Below are 26,665 nucleotides of genomic sequence, written 5' to 3' on the forward strand. Positions count from 1 at the left end.
GTGGTTTTTTTAGTCTTGAGGGGTTGGAGAAGGTAGAGTAACCCGACGGGGACGGGTCAGGCCAAGAGAGTGTTGGAGGAACGATTGGTGAGTCAATGATGAATCAAGAGATGAAGCGTATCGCAACTTTGTGCGACGGCTTCGACACGTCTCGTCGATAAGAAAAAGAAAGGCTCATGGAAGAGGCGGTAAGGATGCGTTGGCGAGGGAGCGCCAGAGCGGGGAGACGAGCCGGGCTGATCTCCACATGGGACGTTGAGGATGGTGGCATTGGGCGCACTCGCTGACCTCAAGACTCAAGAGTCAAGGCCTACGGAGTATGTACTAATCAACACGGATGGATACCAACTCAAGAGTGACTTGCAGAAGCGAGGAAAAAAGAGCTGAAGCATAGACGAGAAGATGCAAGGCATGGATAGTGGATTGTACTCCGTAGTGGATGATGCATGGGAACAAAGTGCAGTGTGTGTGTGCAAAGTGAGTACGTAGTACGTAGTATGAATTATTAGATAAGCACATATCAAGGCACCTGTAGTGTACGTACTGCGTACCAAGTAAGTAAGCGCGGGCAATTTCGACAGGGTGCCGCGGTGGCCGGTGGGACACTTGGACCACTTCATGGGCGAGATGGGAGCTGAGGTGGAAACAACGGGCCAGGGCAGGTTGCAGGGATGGTCGTAGCTGCTGGCCGTCGAGTTCCTTTTCGTCCCAATTGCAGCAATTGGCAATTTCGCAGGCAGCTCGCCTCACCCTGTTCACCTCGTCTTAGTGGACCGCAATCGCTGGGCGACCCCGCCGCCATCTGAGGTGAGCGGTCCCTCGTGTGGTCTCCTCCTTGCTCCTTCCTTGCTCTTTCCTTGCTCTTTCCTCGTGCTGTTGCTGCCAGCTGCCTCCCTGAACCAGGAAGGGCCTAGCTCTCCCATTACCTCCAGAACGAACTTGGTTGCTTGGGCTGCCTTCCCAGCGCCCATCGTCCCAGATTGTGTCCAGTGTGTGTGTGTGTGTGTGTGTGCCCCCAGCCACCCTTTCCCTCCCAAGTGTGCAACCACCCAAGTCTCCCCGCTCAGTCAGTTTTTGGGGGAACACCCCCGGGATATAGCTTCACGGCCTGTCCCGCTTCATCGCTTATTCCTCGAAAAACAAAACAATAACATCGCCAGATTATTGTCTGCGCACCCCGAAAAGCACAGAGCCTCATCGTTAATTCACCAACCACAATTCGACACCCCACGCCGTCGAACCTTCCATCATTCAATCGCGACGACCAAACCTTTCGAAGAGCGACCGATGCGCACCACAGGGTTCGATATACTCTCGCGACCATGATGCGAGATCCGCGTCGCCGGAGCCCAGAGAGCTCTCGGCGGCGAAGAAGAGACCGCCGTGGTTCTCGCGAACAACTCGCCACCGCTGCCGACGAAAGCGTCATATCCAGCATTCCCGGTCCATCATCGAGGGCCCCAACACAGCAGCAGCCCCTGCCGGCCCTGTATTCGCCGTCGCAATCGCAATACCCCCAATCCTATACCGAACCTCAGAGATACCCCGAAGCCGAGAGATATGCTGCCCCTTCTGAGAGATACTACGATCCTCAGAGATATGGCGAACCCCAACGATACCCCCAACCCGAACAGTACCAGCAGCATCAACAGCAGTATCCCCCTTCCGAGGCCTTCGTTCAGCCTCTAGGCTATGGCCAACCCGAACGATATACCCAGCCGCAGGAATATCAAGGACAGCATCACCAGCCCGAGAGGATGCGACCGCGAGGTGGCTCCAGTGCTTCTTCGTCCTCTTCCACATCCTCCTCCATGCTCAACATTTCAGCAAAAAGCCCCAAGTTTGGCGGCCTCTTCAACACTTTCTTTAGGGCCCCTTCTGAGCAGCGCAAACGTCGTAGGAGAAAGAAGCAGAAAGCCCGCATTCTCTCCTTTGGCAACTCCTCTTCCTCATCCGTCAACTCTGACATGGCTTACGGTCGCGGCTACATTGACCGCGACAAAAGTCAGCTTACGAGCCCGGCGCCTCAAGCCTACGCGAGCCCCTCGCTGTACCGCACTGAACCGGCTGACGCCCGTCAACAACAACAACAACATCCGCCTCCGATGCCCCGCGACAAGACCGATGAGGAAATTCTCGAGATTGGCCGCCAACTGCAAGACATTGCCCGGAGGCAGAATGACCATGATCTCAAGTCTGCTGCCAAGTCGCGGACGTCCCAGCTTGCCGGTACTGCGGCTGGTGCCGCAGCCGCAGCCGCCGCCTTCAGCCATTTTCGTAGTAAGAGTAAGAGCGACACCAAGACCAGAGGATCTGGCACTTCTAAACCTAATGAAAACGCTTCTTCCTCGGACGATGACTGGGAATCAGCGTCTGAAGATGAGTCTACTACTACGGACGATTCCGACAATGGTCTCGCATATGGCTCTGCCGTCAAGCCGTCCAAATCAGCAAGGATCTCAACAGCGCCCCCGGAGCAGATCAAGCCACCATCACGGAGGAGTACCATTGTGGACCCACGCCTCTTCGGACCCGTAAACTCTCTTCGCGGCGCTGTAAAAAGTCCATGCGGCTTCGGCGAAGAAGACCCCCGCTCCGCTGGCTCTTCCCGCCGCCACCACGAAGAGACGGTAGCCCAGGTCGAATCGCCCAAGACGGGAAAGCAGCCGATGCAGCGTATATACCCCGTGCCGACCTCGGATCCCGATAAGTTCGACTACGACCGTAGCTCTGTAACTTCATCCCGCCAGGATATTCCCCAGCGTGCCCGACCCGATCCGGTCCCTATCCAGCAGCCTATTCCCATCGTGCCTCTCCCGTCCAAGGTTTACGATGCAGAGAGATTCGAGGAGGAGGAGGAGCGCCGGAACTCTAAGCAACCTCGCCTGCCGCCCAAGGGCAGGAGCGCTGCCGAGAATGCCATCGCTGGCGTAGGCATTGCTGCCGCGGCTCTAGGTGCGACGATGGCTGCTAACCGTAGAGACTCGGGCGAGTACCTCGAACGTCCCGATGAGCGCCGAAGTGAAGTACGAGATCATCATAGGGAGGAGCACCGCGATTCCTGGCAAAACCGCCGCAAGGAGGAAGAGCCCGAACGTCCGGTAAGGATCGAGCTGGAAGACCGCGACCCTCACGATCAGAACGATCCCCGCCGGCCACATCGACGCAACAACGTTGAGATCATTGACGACCGAGACAAGCATCGTGCCGGCCGTTCTGATCCAGCCTATGAGGCCCTGAAGAAGCCCGACGTTGAGACTGACCCTCGTCCGGAGGTGTACAAGTTGCCCCAAGGTGATGAGATTCGAGTTGAGTACGACCCAAAAGATGACCGCCGGCCACGTGAGGAACCCAAGGAGCCTCGTAGGGATGACCGTAAGCCGGTGGTGGTCGTAGATGAACGCCGGGATGCGAAGCGGGTAGAGAAGCCGACTGAGGCGCCCCGAGAGAAACATGGGGTGGAGCATCCCGAGGCCCCCAATGCACAAGCCCCTATTGACCCTTTCCAGTTCCAGGTCGCTGATGATGCCTTCCAAACGCCAAAGTACGCCACCCCGAAGAGGCCCTTGACGCCCCAGGTCGTCACCGTCGACCGCGAACCCAACTTTGACGACTCTCCACCGAGGAAGCCCGACTACTCCGAATCCCGAATGAGCCGCAAAGACTCCTTTGAACTCGAGAAGCGTCTGGAGCAGTACCAGCAAGGAGCACGAGACCGTTCCCGGACCCCTGAGCCGCGCCGTCGGAGGGACTCGCTCCAAGAGGAACAGCATGCTGCAAAGACCATCTACGAGGAGGCCAAGCATGCTACCGTGCCAATAGCCGCCGCCGCCATTGCCTCTGCCATCGCTGTCGAGGAGGAGAGATCACGCAAGCACCGCAACGATCAAGTGACCGAGGATGGCTCCCGTGACAGGTCCCAAGCTACCAAGGACGCCGTGCAGGAGGAGGCAGATAGGTACTACCGTGAGACTGTCATCGCCCGCAAGATTGCAAAGGACGAGATCCGCTCGCGCAGCGCATCTCCCCACGACGAGTCTGTCGTTGGCAAGTGGCAGGACCACGACGAGGGTCCTGATATCGTTACAATCGTAACGCCGCCGGAGATGGATCACCCTCATGACAAGAGCCCCTACGACGCGCCCAACGCCGACGTTCGCATTGATCATGTCATCATCCCCGACGAGCTTAACCGCTTCCGCCTGCCCCACCGTCAGCTCGATCCCGGCGCACAGCCGATCTTCCAATCTCGCGATCCTTCTGCTGAGCGTGAACGACCACTGCTAAACCTCGTCTTGCCTACGCCCGTTGTTACCCCACGCCACACGCCTGCCCCCGAGAAGCAAGCGGAACGACAATTTTCCAGCAGAAGCCAGGAGCCTGTTCAACCACGATCAGTTCCTTCAACTGAGCCACCTTCTTCTGCAACCGCGCCTACCACTGAAATCGTTTTCGGACCCAGAGGCGAGGTTATGGAAAGGCCTACGACACCCACAGCCAAGTCCGTCACTTGGGGCGAAAATGAGACAAAGAGCTTCCAGATCGAGAGCCCAGAACCTCCGAAAAAGGCGCCGTCCAGCACTTCTAGCAAGTCAAAGAAGAAGAAGAAATTGGGCAAGAGTTCACCATGGGGCATCATCGCGGCGGGCGTCGCTGGTGGAGCTGCAGTGGCTGCAGTCTCCGAAGCTTCCGAAGCTCCCAAGATGCGCGATCCTTTCGAGAGCAAGCCGGACGAAGATAGGGAGAGGCGTAGTCCGCCAGAGTCACCAAAGTCTCGTAGCGTTGAGCCTATATCGCCCATCATCGAAGCTGCCCCGTCTAAGCTCACCACGTCGTTCGAAGATGAAGCAGACTTGCCTCCCGCCCCCGGCCCCAAGCCGTCCAGTCCTCAGACATCTAGAATGCCTGGCGCCTTTGCGGATGATCTAGAATTTGCCTCTGTGCTGGCGGCTGGTCTCCAAGACACTGGGTTTGACCCGAACATCGTGATTGACAACCCTACCTACATGCGCCGCGACAGCCCGCCGGGACAGAGTGAGCCGGCCGTCTACCACCAGCCTTTTGCGGAGACTGTCACCGACCTGGGCATCTATGGCCCCGATCACACGCATGATGGGCCTACTGGAGGCGACCGCGGTTTTGTCATGGGCGAGGTGCCAGAAACGCCAGTAGCCGAAAAGGAATTGCATAACGGCCACGCGGCTGACTCCCCTCGTGATAAAGAGCGCCGTGACAAGGGCAAAGCTAAAGAGGTGCCATTTGTTGAGCGGGAGCCGCTAGTTGAAGAGGCTGAGCCGTCGAGGAAGCTGAGCAAGAAGGAGAAGCGCAAGCAAAAGGCGTCAAAGAGGCAAAGCCTAGACAACGCGCTGCCTGACGAGACTTACGATGTCCCCGAATCAAGATCACAGCGTGAACCTGCTTCTTCGTCTGCACCGGCCCCTGTCTACGAAAGACCGCACGGCTATTATGACGTTCCCGAAGCGACATCACGACCTGAACCCAACCCATTTGCACCGATGGATCAAGCATACGCCAGACCTCACAGCTATCACGATGTCGCCGAAGCTGCACCCCAACCTGCGCCAGCCCCTTACTCGCAAGCAGTGCCCACCTACGATAGACCTCATAGCTACTACGGCGAGCCAACAATCGCTTACCGAGACCAACCTGCTCCCTACGCAGACACAGGCCTTCCTTACGAGAGGCCTCACAGCTACTACGACACCCCTCAAAGCCCGGAAACCGTTGTGGCGCTTGGCTCAAAGACTCGTGAATTCCAGGACGCACCTACCTGGGATCTGCCCAACTCTTCTGGGACAGCGCACTCCTACGGCGAGACTCCCGCCTCTAGAGCGGTGGACTCCGAAGCTGCCCCGGCAGATACCGAAGCCTCCCCATCAACGAAAACGAGTAAGAAGGACAAGAAGGAGAAGAAGAGGCGACCCTCGAGATCTGATATCGTTGTCACATATGATGACGATGAGCCAGAAACCCAAGAGCCATCTTCTTACAACGAGTCGAACACCTCCCGCGAGAAGCTGCCTGAGAAGGAATTATACCGCTCTAGTGAACCTCAAGAGGCTGGTGACGACGCGTGGGACGAGCCTGCGAAGAAGAAGAAGTCCAAGAAATCTAAGCAGAGCTCAGACGAATGGACAGACGTCGAGAAACAAAGCGATTACACCGCGACTCCAACCGCCGAACGGAGCAGCACTCGCGACGGTCTTGAGGACTGGGACGATCTTCCGGCCAAGTCTCAGCGGGACCGTTCCAAGTGCGAAGACCGAGATGTGAGCTCTGTAGTGTCTGATCCGTCGAGCAGGCGAGAGAAGTCAGAACGCCGTTCCAAGAGCAGCCGGCAAGACGACCGCGACGTGAGCTCCGTTGTCTCTGACCCTGCGAGCCGACGTGACAAATCTGATCGTCGATCTCGAAGCAGCCGGTACGAGGATGCTGACGCCAGCTCGGTGGTCTCTGATCCCTCTAGCCGGCGTGAGAAATCCGATCGCCGGTCCCACAGCAGTCGCTTCGATGATAAAGATGCTAGTTCAGTAGTGTCCGACCCCGCCACACGGAGCGAAAAGTCAGAACGTCGCTCCAAGAGTCGTCGTGAGGACGATCGGGACGCGGCATCTGTTGTCTCTGACCGTTCGTCTCGTCGCGAGAAGTCTGACCGACACTCCAACGGGACTCGCTACGACGACGACGCCAAGTCGGTGGTGTCCGAAAGTTCTGAACGTAAGAGACGCAGTCGAGACGACAAGAAGAGTCCCAAGGAAGACGAGAAGCGCAGTAGCGGCTTCTTTAACAACTTATTCGGAAACAGAAGCAGTAAGGATGTATCTGGCAAGGATGAGAAGTCGTCTTTTTTAGATAATGCCGGCACCCTTGGCGCGGGTGCCGGCTTGGCGAGCGCCGTGGCAGCTTTGGGCTCCATGATGTCCCGCTCCAACGCCAACGAACCGCAGTTGGAAGAGTCGTCAGATGCTCTCCGACATCGCGAGAGATCCGCCAGTCCCCCGCGAGACGTTGACATCGTCGATCCTGAGATTGTGCCGCGGATTATTAGACCTGCTATCGATCCTCAGTACGGAGACTTCCTCCCTCTGCCACCCAGTCCAATGCCGCCCAGCACGCCTGGCTCGCCCACCCAAACAGTCTTGGATGAGCTTCCTGCCTTGCCCGACAGCCGGCCGGAGACGCCACCGGAAGAACGCAGGCGTCAGCACGAGACCAAGACACCAAAGACACACGCGCGCAAGCGTAGCAACATGGAGACACCGACCAGAAGCCCTAGTCAGACAGCCGTGCCCTTCAAGCTGCGACTCGGGCAGAGGTCGGCACCTTCGTCTCCCGGTACCTTTGGAGTCTCGCCAGTCACTTCCCCAGCAGTGCCGACGTTTCCCGAGAACACACACATCACTCCTCCTCACCCCGCTTCCCTGTCCAGGCGCCCTTCGAGGCCCATCTCGTGGGAAAATAGCCGCGAGATCAAGCCACTCTACCTACTTGAACAGGCTCGTCAGGAAACCGCAGCTCAGTCAATGGAGCCACCCATTGATTTCCCAGAACTGCCTCCGAGCGAGCCGTCCTCGCGGGAGTCTCCCGCACCGGAATTCGCGCTGCGTGATGAGGATGTGAACTACTTCCATCAGCTTCAGGCATCACCCTTTGAGCCTGACCTTCGTCTTGACACGGATATGTCACGCTATCCTGAAAAGATGACGCGCCGTTTCAGCTCGCAAGAAACTACGCCCAAGGCAGAGCATGCAATCCAGCATGCTGGTGCCTTGTTTAATGCGGCATCGCCTGGCCTTCCCGCTACTGCAGATGCCGCCAAGGGGTTGGATTTGTCAGAGCATGATCTAGAGATGCTGCCCGCACTTCCTGCTAGCTCTCTGACGTCGCCGACAACAAGATTGGAGACTGGATCGGCATCCCCTCTTTCTCAAGAGAGAGACTTACCAGGCCCATCATCGCCATCAGTTGCAGGAACTGCAGTCACTTTAAGAGAGTTGCAAGACTTGCCAGCCCTTCCTGCCAGCCCTGTGGCATCCCCAGCAACGGCTATTGCTAGTCCTATCCATCATGCGGCCAAGTTAGAGCAGCTACCTGCCCTTCCCGACAGCCCCGTGACGCACGCAACTGAGATGCCCGAACCGGAACAAGTAGAGATTACGTCCAAAGAAAGAAGTTCGTATCTCCTACACATGACGCCCCCATCAATCATCAAAAATCTAATGGATCGTGACACACCAGACACACCATCGAGCCCTACGCCAAACCGGTCCCGTGATATTGCTGCCAACTTGATCGAGGTTGATCATGATGGCCATTCCCGTGATGATGCTATCGGTGCTCTGTTAGGAGGTGCCGCGGCTGGTCTGGGAGCTGCCTATCTGGCAGACCGTCTCAAAAGCCATGACAAGTCGGCAGAACTTGACCGCGAAGCAAAGGCCTTGGAGGCTCCCGAGCCAGCGGAGCCACCAATGGTTGAGGCGAAGAAATCCAAGAAAGACAAGAAAAAGAAGAAGAAGGGTAAGGGTGCGTCAGTCCACGGTTCCATCCTTCCCCCAGATGAGCCTACTTCTTCTGTTCTTGCAACAGATGCCGATAAGACCTTGGTGTCAGCCGAGCCACTTGCAACCGACTCCATCGACAAGGACTTCTCGCCGTCAAACGACCAAGCTCGCACCATGCCAATTGAAGAGTTAGCCCACGTCTCGATTAACGACACTGTTCACGCCGTGCCACTCGACAAATCTGTGGTGCCTTCCGCCAAGGTTCCCTCATTCGATGTCTTCCCTGACGATATGACCAATTTGCCATCGCTTCCTGCTGCGTCTGCCGATGAGGACGCACTTCTCTCAGCCGATTTCACTCCCTCACCAGCTCAGCGTGCCGATGAAACGCTGCCTCCAACTCAGGCTCGTCTGTCTCCGGAGTCGAAAGCTGGGGCACTTGCCGCGATCGATGCACTTCCACATATTGCAAGCAACGGTGACGACGCGGAAAACCCCCCTACAGAACCGTCTGTAGATCGCAGCGCGCTGGTCAAGGAAGCCGTTCCTGAAGCCGCTACACCTGAGCGTTATCTCGAGGATGACGCGTCTGACAAAAAGCTGTCAAAGAAAGAGAGAAAGAAGCAACTCAAGATCAAAAAGGCTTGGGAGCAGGCTCAGGCTGAGATGCAGGAGCTTGAACAATCCGCCGGGTCGACCGAGCAGAACAGCAAGGCCACCTCCGAAGCAAACACGACGCCGTTCGCCAATTCCACGCCTGTGTTTGAGCAGACTGCAGAGACTACCGAGGCCGAGCGAGCTGCGGGCGTCCCGCTACCTGAGGTCTCGGATGAGGTTTTTGAAGCTCCTCTCGAGTCGTTGGCTGATGTTGGGCCCGCTCCCGAACCCGAAGTTGCTCCCGAAATAGAGGCGATGCTAACTTCCCTACCTGCGGTTGAACAAGCGGCAGCTATCCCTCTACCAGAGGCCTCGGACGAGGGCCTTGATGCTCCTCTGGACTCTGTGGCCCCTTTCGAGCACAAGCCTGACACCGCTTTCGATGCAGAGGCACTGCCAACTTCCTTACCGATTCATGGCCAAGCTACAGAGACCCGTGAGATCGAGCAAACTCCAGCTGAGCCGCTCCCCGAGAAGGTCGAGGATGTGTCTCAGTTGGAGGTCAAGGAGGCGTCCAAAGAGCCGGTCAAGGTCAAGACAGAGGAGGAGCCCAAATTCGAAGAGGATCCCTTTACTGGTTTGAGTAAAAAGCAGAAGAAAAAGAAGATGGCAGCAATGGCAGCAGCAGCTACCGCCGCCGCCGCTGCAATCGCCACCCGCGAAGCTGACGCTTCTGAAGCCAAGGAAGCCCCCGTCTCTCCAATCCCACTTCTCGAAGCCATCTCGGAGCCGCCAATTGGTGCCGAAAAGGCAACTGAGACCACCACGGATGCCGAAAAAGCTGCAGATGTCCCTCTCTCTGAAGTCTCGGAGCCTATTCCAGAGACTTCTCTCGAGCCTGTCGATGGTCTCAAGGAGAAGGAGTCTTCCGATGCCGAAGTTGCTGCTGCTGTTCCGCTACCTGAAAATGTCAACGAGTCGCTCGAGCCAGAGATTGAGCCAGAGGTTGTACAGGTTCAGCCTGAAGAGCAGCCCGAAGAGCAACCCGAGGTTGAGGTGGACCCCTTTGCTGGTCTCAGCAACAAACAGAAGAAAAAGAAGAAGGCCGAGATGAAGGCAGCCGCTAAAACTGCTGAGGCCGCTGTGGCCGCCGCCGCCATGCCACTTCCTGAGCAAGTCAACGAGTCGCTCGATCCGGAGGCCATTTTTGAGCCAATCCTTGCTCCCAAGGAGAAGGAGAAGGTGTTTTCCGATGCCGAAATTGCTGCTGCCGTTCCACTACCTGAGCATGCCGATGAATCGCTCGAACCAGAGATTGAACAGGCCAAGCTCCAAGCACAGCCAGAGCGTGTCGACGAGTTGCTCGAACCAGAAGTCGAGCAAGCCAAGCCTGAAGAGCAGCCCGAGGTTGAGGTGGACCCCTTTGCTGGCTTGAGCAACAAGCAAAAGAAAAGGAAGAGGGCCGAGATGAAGGCAGCCGCTGAGGCTGTCGAGGCTACTAAAGCTGCGGAGGCTACCGAGGTTTCTGAGACTACTGCCGTCGACGCCGCCGCCGTTCCACTTCCTGAGCATGTCGACGAATCACTAGAATTGGAGGCCGAACAACCCAAGCCTGAAGAGCAGCCAGTGGTCGAGGAGGAACTAGTGGTCGACAAGCAGCCTGCAGTCGAGGAGCAGCCTTCGGTTGAGGTGGACCCCTTTGCTGGCTTGAGCAACAAACAGAAGAAAAAGAAGAAGGCCGAGATGAAGGCAGCTGCTGAAGCTGCTGAGGCCGCTGGTATTGCTGCCGCTGCTGAGGCCGCTGAAGTAAGCAGAGCGGTGGAAGTCGAGCAACCAGCAGTCACGTCACCCTCGGGCCCCATCGAAGAGGACAAGCCAGCTAATGAAGCGACTACTGCTCCTGAAACCAGCACCTCTCAATCTAAGGAATCCATCGAGCTTGAGCAGCCTGCAGCCACTTCTCTTGCAGATATCGAGGAAAAGAAGCCTGAAGCAGAGCCGGAGCAGCCCAAGGTAGAGGAAGACCCGCTTGCAGGTTTGAGCAAGAAGCAGAGAAAGAAAAAATTGGCTGAGATGGCTGCTACCGCCGAGGCTGCCGCTCAAGCCAGCGCCGCTCAAGCTAGCGAAACTCCCGAGGCGTCAAAATCTCTTCCAGAGCCTTGTCTGGCCCCCTCTGCCGATGTTCAGGAGGTCAAGGACACGGATGAAGCTGAAAAGCTCCCGGCACTCCCCATTATTGAGGAACCGGTTCCTGTCCCCGTCCTAGATGCGGCCCAGGAATCACTGCCTGAGATCAACGATCTCAAGGAGGAAGTCGAGACTGACCTACCTATTTCATCCCCGGTTCCTGACTCTTCAGTCCCTGACACCAAGAAGGATAAAAAGAAGAAGAAGAAGAAGGGCAAGAAATCTCTGGATGAGACAAACGAACCTCTTCGATCTACTTCGGCCCCCGAGTCCTCAACTACTTCTTCTCAACAAGACACTCCTGCATTGCACATCGAAGAAAAGTCGGTTGGCACCGCTGATGACGTTGCACCCGTGCAGCAAGAGTCCGTTTCCGAAGCGCCGGAAGCCAAGTCCGCCGGGATCCAGGACAGCCTTCCTGACCAGCAACTCGATATCCATGGCCCCCAGGAAAAGCCCAACACACCATTGGAATCATTGCCGTACCCCTCTGAGTCTAAGGACAAGTCACTCGACCCATCTGACAGCTTGTCTGAGCAGCAGATTGCAATTCTTGACCAAGACGACAAGCCCACCGACACCAACGTGGTGGCCATTGGCGAAACTCAGCGTGTACCTTTACCACAAGAGGAAGGCCCAGCCACGCTTGAAGATGACCCCTGGCAGCTAGACGAGGACCCATGGCAACAACCACCCTCTATCTCTGGACAAGGAGACATTCCTGCAAAGAGCGATGAGGTTTTACAGCCCCTGAAAGCCGATCAAATCACTGATGACACCTCTGTCGAATTGCGGGAAGCAGTGGACCCAGCTGAGGCCGAGTCTGCGCCTTTGTCCAAGAAGCAGAAGAAGAAGCTGAAGAAGTCCAAGAACGACCAGACCGCTGACGCTTTAGTTGAAGCTGAAGCAAAGCCTCCTTCCACCGAGCCAGCTGCAAGCACAGAGCCTTCCGCTTCGGAATTGAAGTTGGTATCGACCGATAATGACACTCCTCAACTTGCCTCCGTAGAACCTGCTGCCGATAACGCAGTGGTCGAATCGCCCGCTGCGAAAGCATCGGAGGAGACACCCGTTTTGCCTGATGCCGAACCAGATGCTGCCACTGTTCCTCTCCCAGAGGACGATGGCGATTTTGTTAAGCAGGTCCCCAAACAGATCGTTGCCAAAACGGATGCAGTAGCGATGCCTCTCCCTCAAGATGCTGCCCAAAAGGCCTATGAGGTATCTGAACCAGCTTCGGCCGAGAAAGACGCCGCTGCGCTCCCTCTTCCGGAGGATGTTACCGAAAGAGCCTCCATTCCCGCTCCTGAATCTTTTGACAACGTGCCACCTGTTGTCGACGACAACGCAATGGCAAATTCTGAGCCTAGTCTCATGGAGCCGCCACCAGCTGAACCCATCCAGCTCGAGACGTCCGGCAAAAAGAAGAAAAAAAAGAAGAAGGCCAAGAGTGCTTTGCTGTCACAGCTGGATGACGTATTGCCGTCCGAGTCGACGCCTCTACAATCCCCAGGTGTTCAAACGCCTACCACCGAGGCTCCTATCACCAAGACTCCCGTCAACGAGACTGCCGCTACCGATGTCCTTGTTGGCGAAGGTCCCGTCATCGATACCCCGGCGTTCGATGCCTGGGGAATCGAGAGCCCTGCTTCCGAGTACTTGACCAACGCCCCTACTACTGAAGCTCCCTCTGTTGAGGCTCCTTCCGTCGAGACTCTTACCGCCGAGACTCCTACCGTTGAGACTCCTGCCGTTGAGACTCCTGCCGTTGAGACTCCTGCCGTTGAGACTCCCACCGAGACTCCGGCTGCTGAGACTCCGGCTGCTGAGACTCTGGCTTCTGAGACCCCGGCTGTTGAGACCCCGGAGGTCGAGACTTCGACAGATGCGGCTTCATCAGCGCAAGCTCTCTCCGCCGAAGACGTCGTCAACGATAAGTCCTCCGCTGAAGAGCCAGCGGCTGAGGCATCTAAGGTTTTAATCACGGATGCATTCGCTGAGGGCCTGTCCAGTCAGGGGATTGTTACCGATGCCAGCGCTTCTGAACCCATCCTTGTGAACGCACAGCATCCAGAAGACGTCGACCTTCAGACGGCCAAGTCCGACGTACTTACCGAAACGGCCCCAGCTACGGCGGACACTCTTGAGACTTCTGCGTCTTCTTCACTTCCCACTGAGCAACAGCAAGACTTGATTCCGGCCGATGAGACTTCCAAGTCTTCCAAAAAGTCGAAGAAGCAGAAGAAGAAGAACAAAAAAGCAGCCGAAGAGAATGAGCAGGTGTCTGCAATCATCAACGAAGAGCCTTCTGCCGAACTCGCAGATGCTACTCCATTCAACACATCAATTGATGAGCAGTCCTCTGCCACCCACGTGCAGAAAGCCGATCAATCCCAGGCAATCGATGTCAAGTCGACAGATGTCGCTATAGAAGAGGCAGCTCAAGTGGAACCTCAAACGCCAACAACGATAGAAAGCCAGGACGAGGCTTTCCTCACACCTCCGCAAGGGCCTGCGACTCCTATCAGCCCAGACGAGGTTTTCGAGAATGCCTCTCAGGAGCCGACGCTTGTCGACAGCCAAGCTGACTCGCTTGAGACCAAACCGCAAGAAGCCGTCGCCGAGGACCAGCAGGACCGTGGTCTAGACTCTCCAATTGAACCCGAAGCACTATCGTCCAAGAAGAGCAAGAAGAAGGCTAAGAAGGCTGCTGCTGCAGCCGCCGCAGCCGCAGCCGCAGCCGTGACCACGTTGGAGCCAGCTATTGAGGACGTTACCAAGGATTCGGACAAGATGGATACTAAGGACGAGACGGTTGCGGACGAGCCGATCACAGACAAGACGATCACGGACATTGGAAACTCGAACACGACCATTTCAGACAAGATTGGGGAGATGGAGCAATCATCGCAAGAACCCCCCGCGAGCGGCGAATTCGCTACGGACAGCAAGATTTCAGAGGAGGCAGACCCAGGACCAACTGTTACCAAAAAGGGAAAGAAGAAGAAGAACAAGGGCAAGAAGTCTTCTACCCTGGACCCGGAGAGTACCCTCGAAAACTCGGCAGATGTAGCGAATACAAGAGAACAGTCCGCTTATTTGACCTCTCCGTCGGGAGAGCTTAGCAGTGACGAAATCCCCTTCCCGCAAGCAGATACGTCGACAGAGGCTGAGTGGCCGACTGCTACAACTGCGGGCAAGAAGAAGAGGAAATCCGTGACCTGGGCACCTGAACTGGAGTCTTTCTCGACCATTGTTGAGCCTGAGCCTGAATTGCCTCATGAAGACGAGAATGGCTTGGAGACGGCAAGCAACACGGAAAGCGACTCCATCTTCCAGGCATCTTCTGCAATCGAGCCAAGCTCGGTACAGGATGCGTCAAGGGCAGGGGAGTTGCCCGAAGCAGGCAGTCCAGGCGATGTTCCGACCTCGCAAGGTTCAAAAGACAACGCCGATCAACAAACAGCCACAGCTGTGGCGGAGAAGGATCTCGACTCTGATGGCCAAGCACAGATGCACCCTGCAAGCGAGTCCAGTGAGGAGGCCTTGCCCACACTGCAAGACACAACAACGATCCCCAGCGATCATGTTCCGTCATCTTTTGGGCTGAACACCACGCGGGGAGTCGCAGGCGAGCCAATGGATTATCTGACCCAGGAGCTTTCAACGCCTGCCTCTTCCAGGGACAGCGGCGCAGAGGTGGCCAACGAGAAGGGCGGTGAGACATCTGAGCGGGAGCACGAGGTGGACGCGGAGCAGGTGGCTAGCGCCCAGGCTGGTGCAACATCGGACCCCGAAGCTGCGGGCCGCCCTGACACCATTGACGAACCATCAGCGGGATCCAACGCTCAAACGGGAGAGGTCGGCAGCCAGGACCCCGGCCTGCATGTGGGTGTGGAGTCGATTGACGACAAATCACTGGAGAACACGCAAAACGGGCGGATAGCGGATGCCCAAGCCGTGGGACCGGCCCTCACCGACTCGGCCCTGGAGCTTCTGGAGGCTGGAGACCCACTTCACACCCCGGTCACAGCCTTGGCGAACCAAGAGACAAACACGGAGATCCCCCAACCTCTGGGACAGGGCACGCAGGAGGGACAGGTACCCAGTCAGACATCATTGGAGGTTGGCAAAAAGTCTGATGCGGGGATTACTGACTCTACTGCCGAGACCGAGACCCTTCCGGAAGACGTTCAGCAACTAGACAAATTCTCAAACGTCGACAAGAAGGAAGAAGAAAAGAAGGACCAGAGAGAGGGATCTGAATCTCTCGCCGCCAATGCTGGATTCCCGGGTCAGTCAGATTATTCGGAATCTTTGGGTCAACCGATTTTGCCGGAGCCGCAACTAGAGCCGCTCTCGGAGACTCTTCCCGGCCTTGAACCGACAGGGGACCCGAGTACCACCCAGGACCTGGACCAGACCGAGACACAAGTCGGTCAGGAAGACGACCTTGGTTCTGAGCCCTCAAGCTCGAGCAAGATGTCCAAGAAGGACAAGAAGAGCAGCAAGAAGAAGACCAAGGCTGCATCTTCAGAGCCGGTTCCTCATGATGATGTCCAAATTCTCAGGTCACAGAGTGTGGACGACGGAGCCCCAGCCGTCAAGGCCATTGACGAATCAGTCCAACCACCGGAGCAGGCGGGGCCGGAGCCCTCGCCGGATGTCACGGACGCCCCGGAGGCGACCACCGTAAGAGAAGCCATCGAGGCTGGCGAGGATGAATGGGCAGTTCAACCAGCTGGCAAGAAGAGCAAAAAAGACAAGAAAAAGAAGGATATGGCTCAAGCATCTGCTGTCGTGGAAGAGCAGAGCACTGAGCCTGCGCCTGCAACGCGCGAATTTGCCTCTGAGCCAGAAGCTCCTTTACAACCTTCAGTAGATGAAGCCTCCAAGGGTGACAATACTGGCGACCACAAGCCAACAGAGGATTCTAGGGACGACCCGGAGAGTGCAGAGCCCCAGAAGAGTGAAGAGGTGCAAGCTCCCGCAGAAAGCACATCAGATGACGTTCAAAGTATATTACAATCAACAACAAAGGAGGAGCTGTCAGCCGAACCAGTAGAGGCTGACATCGGTGACTTCGAGCCGACCAAGAAGAGCAAGAAGGACAAGAAAAAGAAGAAGAAGCAACAAAGCCTTTCATTAGACGACAGTCAGGAGCTTCCTCAGCCGAAGACTCCGCTAAAGATATCTTCCTCTGCTTCACCTGACGACGTCCTCTTACCCGGCGACACAGCACAGAAGCTTTCTCAAGGTGTGCATGCTTCTTCAGAGACAGTACCCGAAGGCCCGTCAAAGGCCGATGCTCAGGATGACTCGACTTTGAAGTCCGAGGAAGCACCACCGACCCAAGACCCAACAGCAACTTTGCAGCCTACCGACCTGGAAGCAGGAGCCTCCCCTACCCCTGCGACTGAAGAATCCGAAGTCAAGCAGGAGTTACCCTCGGAACCTTCCATCCAAACCGATCCTGCTGCAACAACGCTCGAATCACCTGCAGACAACACCACTCCACTGGTAGAAGAAGAGATTTTGGCTGTCACCAAGAAGTCCAAGAAGGACAAGAAGAAGAAAGGCCTCGCTCCAGACACCTCCGATGAGGCGCCAACCAAGCTTGAACCGGAGCTTGTGACTAAGGAGATTGACCCGTCAAATGCGACAGAGTCTTCCGAGCCGTCGGCAATGCCTGCTGTGATACCAGCCGCAGAAGAGTCAGGCCCCAAGATTGTGGAGGAGGTAGTTACTACACCACAGGCAACGGTAAACACCAAGCCGCCAGCCATTACGTCCGGGGGCTTTATCCCTGAGGACCAATCGGCAACCACCGTGGAGGAAGAGATTACCACCTCGAAGGAATCGAAGAAGGACAAGAAGAAGAACAAGAAGGACGCCGCGCAGGACATTTCGGAAGACTCTCCTGCTCTAGAGGCAGAACCTGCGCCTGAATCGACACCAGTGCCACAACCGGAGGGAGGTCGCGATGAGGCCGTCGTTCCTAGTGACGAGGTGACCACCCAGCCAAAGGACACCTCAGAAGAGTCCACAATCACGACAGAGCTTCCCAAGCAGCAGACGGAGGTCGAGGAAGGCCCTTTTAAAGGCATGAGCAACAAACAGAAGAAGAAAAAGAAGGCAGAAATGGCCGCTGCCGCTACCGCGCTAGCCGTTGCTGCTGAAGGCGCTGCTCAGGAACCCAAGCCTGTTGCCGAAGAACAAGCCGTCAACGTCGCCCCTGCTGCTCTCGAGACCCCTCCTGAGGTGACCGCCACCGAGGACGCTTCTGTGCCCGAGTCACAGCCTGCAGAGGAAATCAAAAGCGCGGCAGATGTATTACCGGAGTCGACAGAGCAGACGAAGTCCGAGGAGGATCCGTTCAAGGGAATGAACAAGAAGCAAAAGAAGAAGAAGATGGCTGAGATGAAGGCGGCAGCTGAAGCTGCTGAGGCTGCCACCGCTGTTGAGGCTGTCGAGGCCGAGAAGTCCACGGAAGACAACACTGCCGACGAGAAGCCTGTCGAGGCGCATCCCACAGAGGACTTCCTTGCCGAGGAGATCCCCACCAAGAAGGAGCCTATTGATGAGAAGTCTGCCGACGAGAAGCCTGTCGAGGAGATCCCCATCGAGACACGTTCCTCAGACGACACGCCTGCCAAGGAGGTTTCTACTGAGGACAAGTCACTTGTTGGAGACACGACCACTGATAAGACTCCCATCGAGACGCCGGTCAAGGAGCAGCCCGCTTCGGGGCCAGAACGCGCAGCGGAACCAGAAGTTGTGCCAGAGGCAGCATCGGAGCCGGCCAAAGTTGAGGAGGACCCTTTCAAGGGCATGAACAAAAAGCAAAAGAAGAAGAAGATGGCCGAGATGGCTGCCGCTGCCGAGGCTGTCTCGGAGACCCAACGGATGCCTTCTGAGCCTGCTACAACCGAGGAAGAGACAAATACTCCAGCCAAACTTCTCGATGAGGAGCCTGTTGTTGAGGAGTCTACTGCTAAAGAGCCTCTAGCTGAGTCGAAGTCTATGCCTGTACCAGAGCCCGAGCAGCTTCAAGCCGATGAGGACCCTTACGCTGGTCTGAGCAAGCAAGAAAACAAGAAGAAAATGGCTGCTGCACTGCCCGCTGCCGAGGTCAAAGAAAAGGCCGTTGAGGAGGTACCTAACGAAGACAAGGTTACCGTTGAGATACCTGCGGAGACCACCGTCGAGGATAAAGCTTTTGAAGAGGAGCCTGCTGACGCCCTGGCTGCCGAGGAGTCACCTGTTCACGACAAACCCACCGATGAGAATGCTGTCAAAGACTCGCTTGTTCCAGAGGCGCCTCAGGTCGACGAGGACCCTTTCAAGGGCATGAGTAAGAAGCAGAAAAAGAATAAGATGGCCGAGATGGCCGCTGTTGCGGAGATGGCTGCCGTCGCCACTGTTTCTGAGCCCACCACTACTGAGACCTCACAAGTCCCCGTGGAGAAGCCCGAGGAGGTGGCGGTTGAGAGCAAGATCATCGAGGAGATGTCTGCCGAGGCAGCTGCCGAAGAGAAGCCCACCGACAAGTCCGAGCCGGAGCCACCCATCGTCGAGGAGGACCCTTTCAAGGGCATGAACAAGAAACAGAAGAAGAAGAGGATAGCCGAGATGGCAGCGGCTGCTACTGCTGCAACTGCCGCCGGAGTCATCGCATCTGAAATGAAGGATATCCACCACGACAAGGCTGCAGAGGACAAGGCAGACATCCCAACCGAGCAGCCACCCGCGCTTGAAGCAGAGACTGCCGCGACATCTGAGGAAGCTCCTAGGGATGTTGCTCCTGAGCTTCTCGAGGCGAAGGAGGCGCCCGAAAAGACCGAGAGCCAGGTCGACACATCTGCAATTGCGGATGTCAATGTCGACGACGAGTTCCCGTTGGTCGAGAAGAAGGCGAAGAAAGACAAGAAGAAGAAGAAGGGCAAGGCCTTGGACATCCTCGAGTCCGACCCCTCGACTGAGATCATCGCCCAAGCAGCCGAATCTCCCTTAGAGCCCTCTACCGAGGCTGTTCCCGAGCCCGCCCCGAACGATTCTGCCGCCGTCGAGCGCACAGATGACGCAGTAGAGGAGCCTTCCACACCAGTGCCAAGTGCAACTATTGAGCAGTCTGCCGATCGATCGATGCATCCCGAGAATGCCGAGGCACCTGTTGATGAGCCAGCCAAAGAGACAATCGAAGCGGTGGCACCACACGATCCTCACCCAGCTACCTCTGAGTCTGTGGAGGACGATTTGTTCCCAAAGATGTCCAAGAAAGATAAGAAAAAGAAGAAGGGCAAGCTCCAGGATGACTCCAATCCCCCCTCTGGAAACGCGACGCCCGTCGCCTGGGAGACTTCAGACCCTTTTGCTGTATCTGCCCCCAATCTTTCAGGAGCACCAGCCGCCACTGCCACCGATGCTCCCGCACTTGACTCAACTGAGACGGCCAAAAAGACTTCAGTAGAAGTCTTGGAGCCACAAGGTGATGCCGTCACTGCAGATGCAGGAGAGACGGCAAAGGTGGAGAGCGAGCTCCCTTCTGCTGTCAATGAGGCTGAGAAGGTGCCGTCGGCTGATGCAGAATTGCCAACGACTAGGGCAGATGCTACGTCAGCTTCAGCGGAAGACTCTTCCGCCGAGGTTCCTACCGTAGCTTCCGTCGAGACCCCTTTTGAGGCTTCCGCCGAGACTCCAAACCTTGATGACGAATTCCCAGCCTTCCAGAAGAAGTCAAAGAAGGACAAGAAAAAGAAGAAGGGGGGCAAGGTTCAAGACGACATTGACATCACATCGGGAACTGCCACTCCAGCTGAAGCATTTGAAGCTGAGAGTCAGCAATTGCAGTTGCCCAATGTCTCTGTCGAGCCGGTCGAGGCTCCTTTAGATGCCAACTTGCCCGAGTCCAGGCCAATTTTCGCTTCAACCCAAGAGGTGGAGGATCGTTCAGTAGCGGAAACTGTCGCACCAGCACAGGTTCCCTCAGCTCAAATGGACACTGCCATCGATCAAGATTCCATCGCCAAGGACTCCCAGCTTCCAATCAACGCACCATTTGAGGAAGAATGGCCTGAGGCTGTGCCTGTCAAGAAGTCTAAGAAGGACAAGAAGAAAAAAAAGAAGTCCATAGCCGAGGAAAATTTCGATCTTGTATCTGGAACCGCCACTCCGATGGAGACCACCGTCGAAGACACTAAGGGGGAAATAGCACACGTCGACGACGTTACGACTACCGACAGGTCTCTGGCTTCTGATGACAAGACAACATCCGATATCCCACTCGCTGAGCCCCATGTGGAAGCTCCACTTGAGGCCGACCTTGTACAAGCATCGCTTCAGGAGGCAGTACGGCCTTCGTCATCACAAGTCTCACAAGAACAGCTGGCGACAGACCTACAGCAACAACCTCCCGCGCACTTAGCCGAACACCACCCTGAGCCATCAACTTCTTCGAAATCTATCGAAATTGAGCCAGAGAAGGTTGCCGGGGAGACAGTGGCTGCCGAGGAGCCGTCAAAGTTCGTGGTCAAGGAGTCCAAGAAAGGCAAGAAGAAGAGGAAATCTACCATGACCGAGCCGGAACCTCCCGTTCCAGCTGCTGAGGAGCAAGTTGCCACATTGGAACCCTCTGCCACCGATTTCGTCAACGAGCCAAGCACTACAGAGCCCATCGTTGAGAGCTCGGCCATCGAGCCTGCAGAGGAAACGGCCTTGCCTTCTGAGGAGTCGGCTTCGGTGGTTCCGGAGACTGGGCCCGCGGTTGTCCTCACTCAAGATGCCCAGCCAAGACAAGTGACAGAGTCAGACAAGGCATTGACCACTCTGGACCTCGAACACGAGCCGAGACCTCTGAACACCCAGTCTGATGCCACACCTTTGATTGAGCAAGAATCCGTGGCTCCAATCTCAACAGAGATCCTACCTGAGGCTACCTCTGACCAAATCCGATCAAGCAAAACATCTGACATCGTGGCCGAGCCAGAGGTCGCAAACCCTGCTGACCTCGATGATTTCCTACCTGCGAAGAAGAGCAAGAAGGACAAGAAGAAGAAGAAGCGACAGAGCCTAGCATTTGACGACATTGAACCCGAGTCGCCCTTGGCTTCTGGCACCGCAACACCCAAACCTGAGTCGACTGAGCAGCAAGAAACCGAGCAACATTTGGATCAGCAGTCTCTTCCAGTAGAAGGACTTACCTCGAGAACTGAGGACTATGTCTCGACCGAGGAGCCGGCGTTCGCAACAGACAGACCCCTCGATTCCACTTCTATTCCTCAGCCTCTGCCCACCTCCGACCCATCAGCTGGCCCCCAAATGGTGGACATCCTGACAACTGAACGCCACGATGACCTCGATCAAGCCCGGATAGTATCCGATGACAAGCCAGCTGCTCAATCAACGCCGCAGCAGATTGTCGGTGACGGGACATTCTCTGCTGATCAGGTGGATCATGTCCTGTCTAGCGCTCCAATCGATGTGACTGCACAGGATGACAAGCGCAGCTTGGAGGAAACGACCGCACAAGATGTCCGTGAAAGTGTGCTCCCTGAGGACCCCGAAGAGACCTTTGTCGTCAAGAAGTCCAAGAAAGACAAGAAAAAGCGCGCCAGCCAGGTGCAGTTCGAGGAGCCGGCCACGCCTGATCTCGAGACCCTAGATGCATCCGAGCAAGCCCTCTCCGCCGCAGAGCCAGCCCCTGAGGCTGTCTCTCGTGGAATAGTGCAGGGACCCGACGACTTTGACGTTGCGCCGCAAGAACCCATTGCGGAGGAGGTCGTCTCCAAGAAGTCGAAGAAAGACAAGAAGAAGGCCAAGAGACTTTCTTTCGCGGATGAGCCAGAGCAGATCGTTGAGGTGCAGACCAGCGCTCCCGACCTACCTGAAGGCGACTTAGCCGTAAGGAAGGCACCAGAAAACCTCGCAGACACCGTCGCTGAGACTGATATTGCGAAGAGCTCTATGTCTTTGGAAGACCCAAGTTATCAGACAGCGGCGCTGCTCGAACCAGAATCAACAACTCAACCCGCCGTTGCTGGCGATGATGAATGGGACATTCCCGTCACCAAAAAGTCGAAGAAGAGCAAGAAGGGCAAGAAACAGTCAATTTCGCTGGATCGCTCCCCCATTAGCGCCATCTCACGTCCGGAACAAGAACTGGTTGCGTCTAGACCTAGCCGGCCTGAAGATACAAAAGACACGGTTGAGTATTTCGACAGTGCACCGCGCGAAATCACTCGAAGCCCTTCAGCCCCGCCGCCTCCAGAGACTGCGTCGGCTCTCGAATCACCTGCGGTCATTGTCCCCGAGCCTACCGGCGCCAATGCCCTGTCTCCTACTTCGAACAAGTCAGTAGACATCGACCTCACTCCAGCACAAGAGACCAGCAACGTCGTCCATGAGGTGCCTTTCGATCAGGCAAACAAGCGCAAGAAGATGAAGACGAGAGAGTTATCTGATACTCTCCTTCCTGAACCGATTGTTAGCTCTAGAGATGTTGCGGCTGCGTACTTTGACGAACGCGAAACACCAGTCGCGGGCATCAGTAAGATTGGAGATGAGCTTCCCAACCCGGAAGCTGATCTACCGCGTGAGAAAGAGAGTTCTGAGTCAAGCGTGGGCAAAGATGAGCCTCTCCGGGAACCAGAGCCGGCTGCATCACTTGACATCGCCGCTTCGTACATGGAGCACAAGTATGATCACAAGCCAGATGAATCTGTTCAGCCAATCACACCAGAGAAGAAGGCATCCGAGCCGTCATCAGGAATTAGCGCCGCAATTGGGGCAGCAGCAGTTGCCGCCGGTGCAGCAGCCCTCGCCAGCAAGTCGAGCAGCGGTAAGAAGAAGAAGGGAAAGAAGTCGAAGTACGAGGATAAGCGCGCAACGCAAGAAGAAGACATGTTTGACGATCCTTCTCTCTGGGAAGGAGCCGATAGAAAGCATGTCAGCGAGATTGCAAGCAAAGAGGTGGAGGATTTTTGGGGCGGCGGCGAGGATTCAGCCGATGACCAGCTGCCTGAGCAATCAACAAGAACGAGCATGATGGCGGACGATGTCTTTGGCCCCTCACTTCAACATCAGGAGGGCGCTCCGATCCAAGCTCAAGAGCCCGGCGCGTTCCCAGTATCTCGAGGCTTGGACGAAGACGTATCGAAAGGAAGGTCACAGAAGGAGGAAAGGGCAAAGGATGTTTTGAGTCTCGCAGCACCACTCAAGGAAAAGGCTCAAGACGACAACGTTGAGAGTCCGATTCTTGGCAGAGAAATTGGACCAGAGCAAGCGAGCGAGCCTACTGCCATGACGACACAACAACGCTCATTGAGCCGGGGTGCCAGGTCACCCATGACAAGCACCATGGTGAGCGATATGGACGAAGCAGTCGATCGTGGGTTCGAGGCCGAGACCCGTCGCGATCTCTTCGTTGGCCGTTCACCAAACAGCCCGGAACGGACCTTTGAGATGAGCGGTTTCCGGAGCCCGGTGCCGAGCATCTTGCCGCCTGTTCAAGAGGAGGGTCACGATGGAAGCGATATTGAGCCTCGATTGTTGTACAGACCTGCTTCTCGCACAACCTCGGGCTCACCAGACCCAACCCGAGACAGCGGGTTTGTACCCAGCTCACCTCATCCGCTCAGAAGGGGAGGTTTCGATAATGAGGAGCAACGGGACAGCGGTGTTCATCTTCGGGACTGGCAGGAGCAAAGATCACCAGGCCGAGATGGACAACGGACACCCGAGTTGAGGGTTCACAGAAGCGAAAGACGACGATCTCGAGAGCTGGAGAGAGCAAAGTCGCCGGAGAAGACATTATTCGAAGGAGAGGCTCGTGATCACCCACTTTCCAGGACACCGGTCCTGCGAGAACCTGCAGGACGGGAGTTGACTCCAGAGCCGCAAAAACACAAACGGGGCATCAGCCCAGAGCTCGAGCGACGAAGAAACAAGTATCAGGACCTTGCGTCGGCTGCCTTGGCTGGTGCAGCAATCAGCAGCACTGTCTCGTCACCACGCAGCACTCCGCCACCAGGCAATCGCAGCGTTTCCGACAGGGTCGCACGCCTGCAGTCTCCGGCACCTACAGCTACAGAGCCTATAGCGCGCAGATCCATGTCCAACAGCAGCCTGTCACGACACCGGCGGGCGACTGGGGCGCTAACGCCAGAACCACTAAAGTTCCGGCCTGAGAGCCCAGGCATCCAACGGTCAGGCACCGCCACCCCGCCTCTTCGCCGGGTCGACAGGCGTGTAAGCGGAGACCTACGATCCATCAGCCAACGAAGTCAGCTTGACCTCAACAAGGACCCCAAGGACCCGACCAGCTCCTCCAACACCCCCGTCGCCAACGAAGGTCGTGTCCGTACCAAGGACATGGCCGACGTCTTTGTAAGTAACGCACATTCTTTTTTTTCCCCATTTGTCTCTGTCTGCTCTTATGCCTCACCGCCTGCGGTTCCAGGTGTTGTTTGTTTTTGCTAGAAGCGCTTGTGATAGCGTCGCCAGCCACCGAGCGAGACAACTTTGACTGACTTCAATCGTAGGATGGATTCGGTGAAGGCCGCATCGGCTCTCCCCGATCGCCTACCCGTCCACACAGCATGCGGCGTCGCCAGAGCATGCAAGTCCTCGAGCTCGAGTCTCGCGTCGAACAATTGATGGCCGAGAACCGGATGCTCACAGACTCCCGATCCCACACCGACACCCAGAACAAGAACAGAGACTCTGGCATTCTGGCAGAGCGCGATGCCGAAATCGACGTCCTCAAGCAATCGCTTGAGTTTCTACAAAAGGAGGTTGCCCGATTGACAGAGGTCAACGAGGGCTTGAATAGCGCCAATACCCAACTTGCTGCCCAACACAATGAGCGTTACCGATCATTGGAGACCCAGCACTTTGACGCCTCGCGGCAATTGGAGCAAGCGCGCACCGAGCATAATCACTTCCAGGAGTCACTGCTGCAAAAGGATGCAGAAATTGGCCGCCTGCGCTCCGAACTCGACGCGGCCAAGGATAAGATCCGACAGATGCAGCGCCAGATCCTGGCATCCAAGGGCGCTGACAGCGACTTCCTCAATGTCAAGGACGTCGACCACTTTGACCACAGATGTCAGCAACTCTGCTCTCACGTACAGCAGTGGGTTCTGCGCTTCTCCAAGTTCTCCGACATGCGCGCCTGCCGCAAGACAAACGAGATCAATGACGAAAAGGTCATTGACCGTCTCGACAACGCCATCCTGGATGGCACCGACGTGGATACTTATCTCGGCGACCGTGTCAGGCGCCGAGATGTCTTCATGTCCATGACGATGAACATGATTTGGGAGTTTGTGTTCACTCGCTACCTCTTTGGCATGGACCGCGAGCAGCGACAAAAGCTCAAGTCGCTGGAAAAGCTGCTTACCGAGGTCGGCCCTCCCCCGGCCGTTCGACAATGGCGCGCCGTCACCCTGACGTTGCTCTCCAAGCGCCCCAGCTTCAAGCACCAGCGCGACCTCGACACCGAGGCCGTGGTCCAGGCCATTTTCCAAACGCTGTCCAGGGTCCTCCCTCCCCCTTCCAACCTGGAGGACCAGATCCAATCACAGCTGCGCCGCGTGATGCGGGAGGCCGTCGACCTCTCCATCGAAATGCGCACCCAGCGTGCCGAGTACATGATGCTCCCGCCGCTGCAACCAGAGTACGACGCCGACGGCGAGCTCGCCGACACGGTCACGTTCAACGCGGCGCTCATGAACGAGCGCAGCGCCGACAAGTCGGCTACCAACGAGGCTCTCGAGGCCCAGAGCGCCGTCGTGCGCATCGTACTGTTCCCGCTCGTCGTCAAGAAGGGTGATGACGGCGGCAACAATGACGACGAGATTGTTGTGTGTCCTGCCCAGGTACTGGTGGCTCGGTCCAAGGGCAAGTCCGTTAGGCTGTTTACGCCCGGGAGCGACGCTGGCGGTGCGTCGCTCAGCGGGCAGACGGCAGCCACGCGCAGCGATCTCAGCATGGGTACTTTCTTGCCTGATCAAGCCTCCAACTTGCGGTAAAGGAGCTTGCCTTCTCGCAACGTCAAGGAGTACCATGTGCGTGACAGAGAAGAGGGGATAATCTGCAGAGGAAAAAGTATGGTGTGATATAGATGTAATGGAACGGACGGAGGTCCCAAAAAATAGGGTTGTGGGACAGTACATTATATGGGACGATCAAGTACACATTGGTTTTAAGGGAAACGGGATACCAACAAACAAGAACAACCAAAGATTACGAAGTTTACGAAGATATTCCCACTTGTTCTGGCATCGGGAGGGAACAGTATGGGACGGCTAGGAGAGGGAAAGGGGGAGGGGTTTCGAAAAGAATGGCTTTTTTTTTTTTTT

General features: G+C 56.4%; 1 protein-coding gene across 1 annotated transcript; it reads left to right on the plus strand.

The window, feature by feature from the left end:
• Positions 1-102: 102 nt before the first annotated feature.
• On the plus strand, positions 103-26,335 carry BDP55DRAFT_751543 (uncharacterized protein; the record flags this gene model as incomplete). The annotated part of the gene is made up of 6 exons (XM_060580644.1): positions 103-477; positions 536-554; positions 737-807; positions 904-993; positions 1,161-24,689; positions 24,845-26,335. The coding sequence occupies exons 1-6, from the start codon at positions 403-405 to the stop codon at positions 26,333-26,335; spliced, it is 25,275 nt and encodes an 8,424-aa protein (XP_060435382.1). The 5' UTR covers positions 103-402.
• Between the last annotated feature and the right edge of the window lie 330 nt (positions 26,336-26,665).

This window comes from Colletotrichum godetiae (genome assembly GCF_030913485.1).
Source record: "Colletotrichum godetiae strain CBS 193.32 chromosome Unknown BDP55scaffold_4, whole genome shotgun sequence".
NCBI lineage: Eukaryota > Fungi > Ascomycota > Sordariomycetes > Glomerellales > Glomerellaceae > Colletotrichum > Colletotrichum godetiae.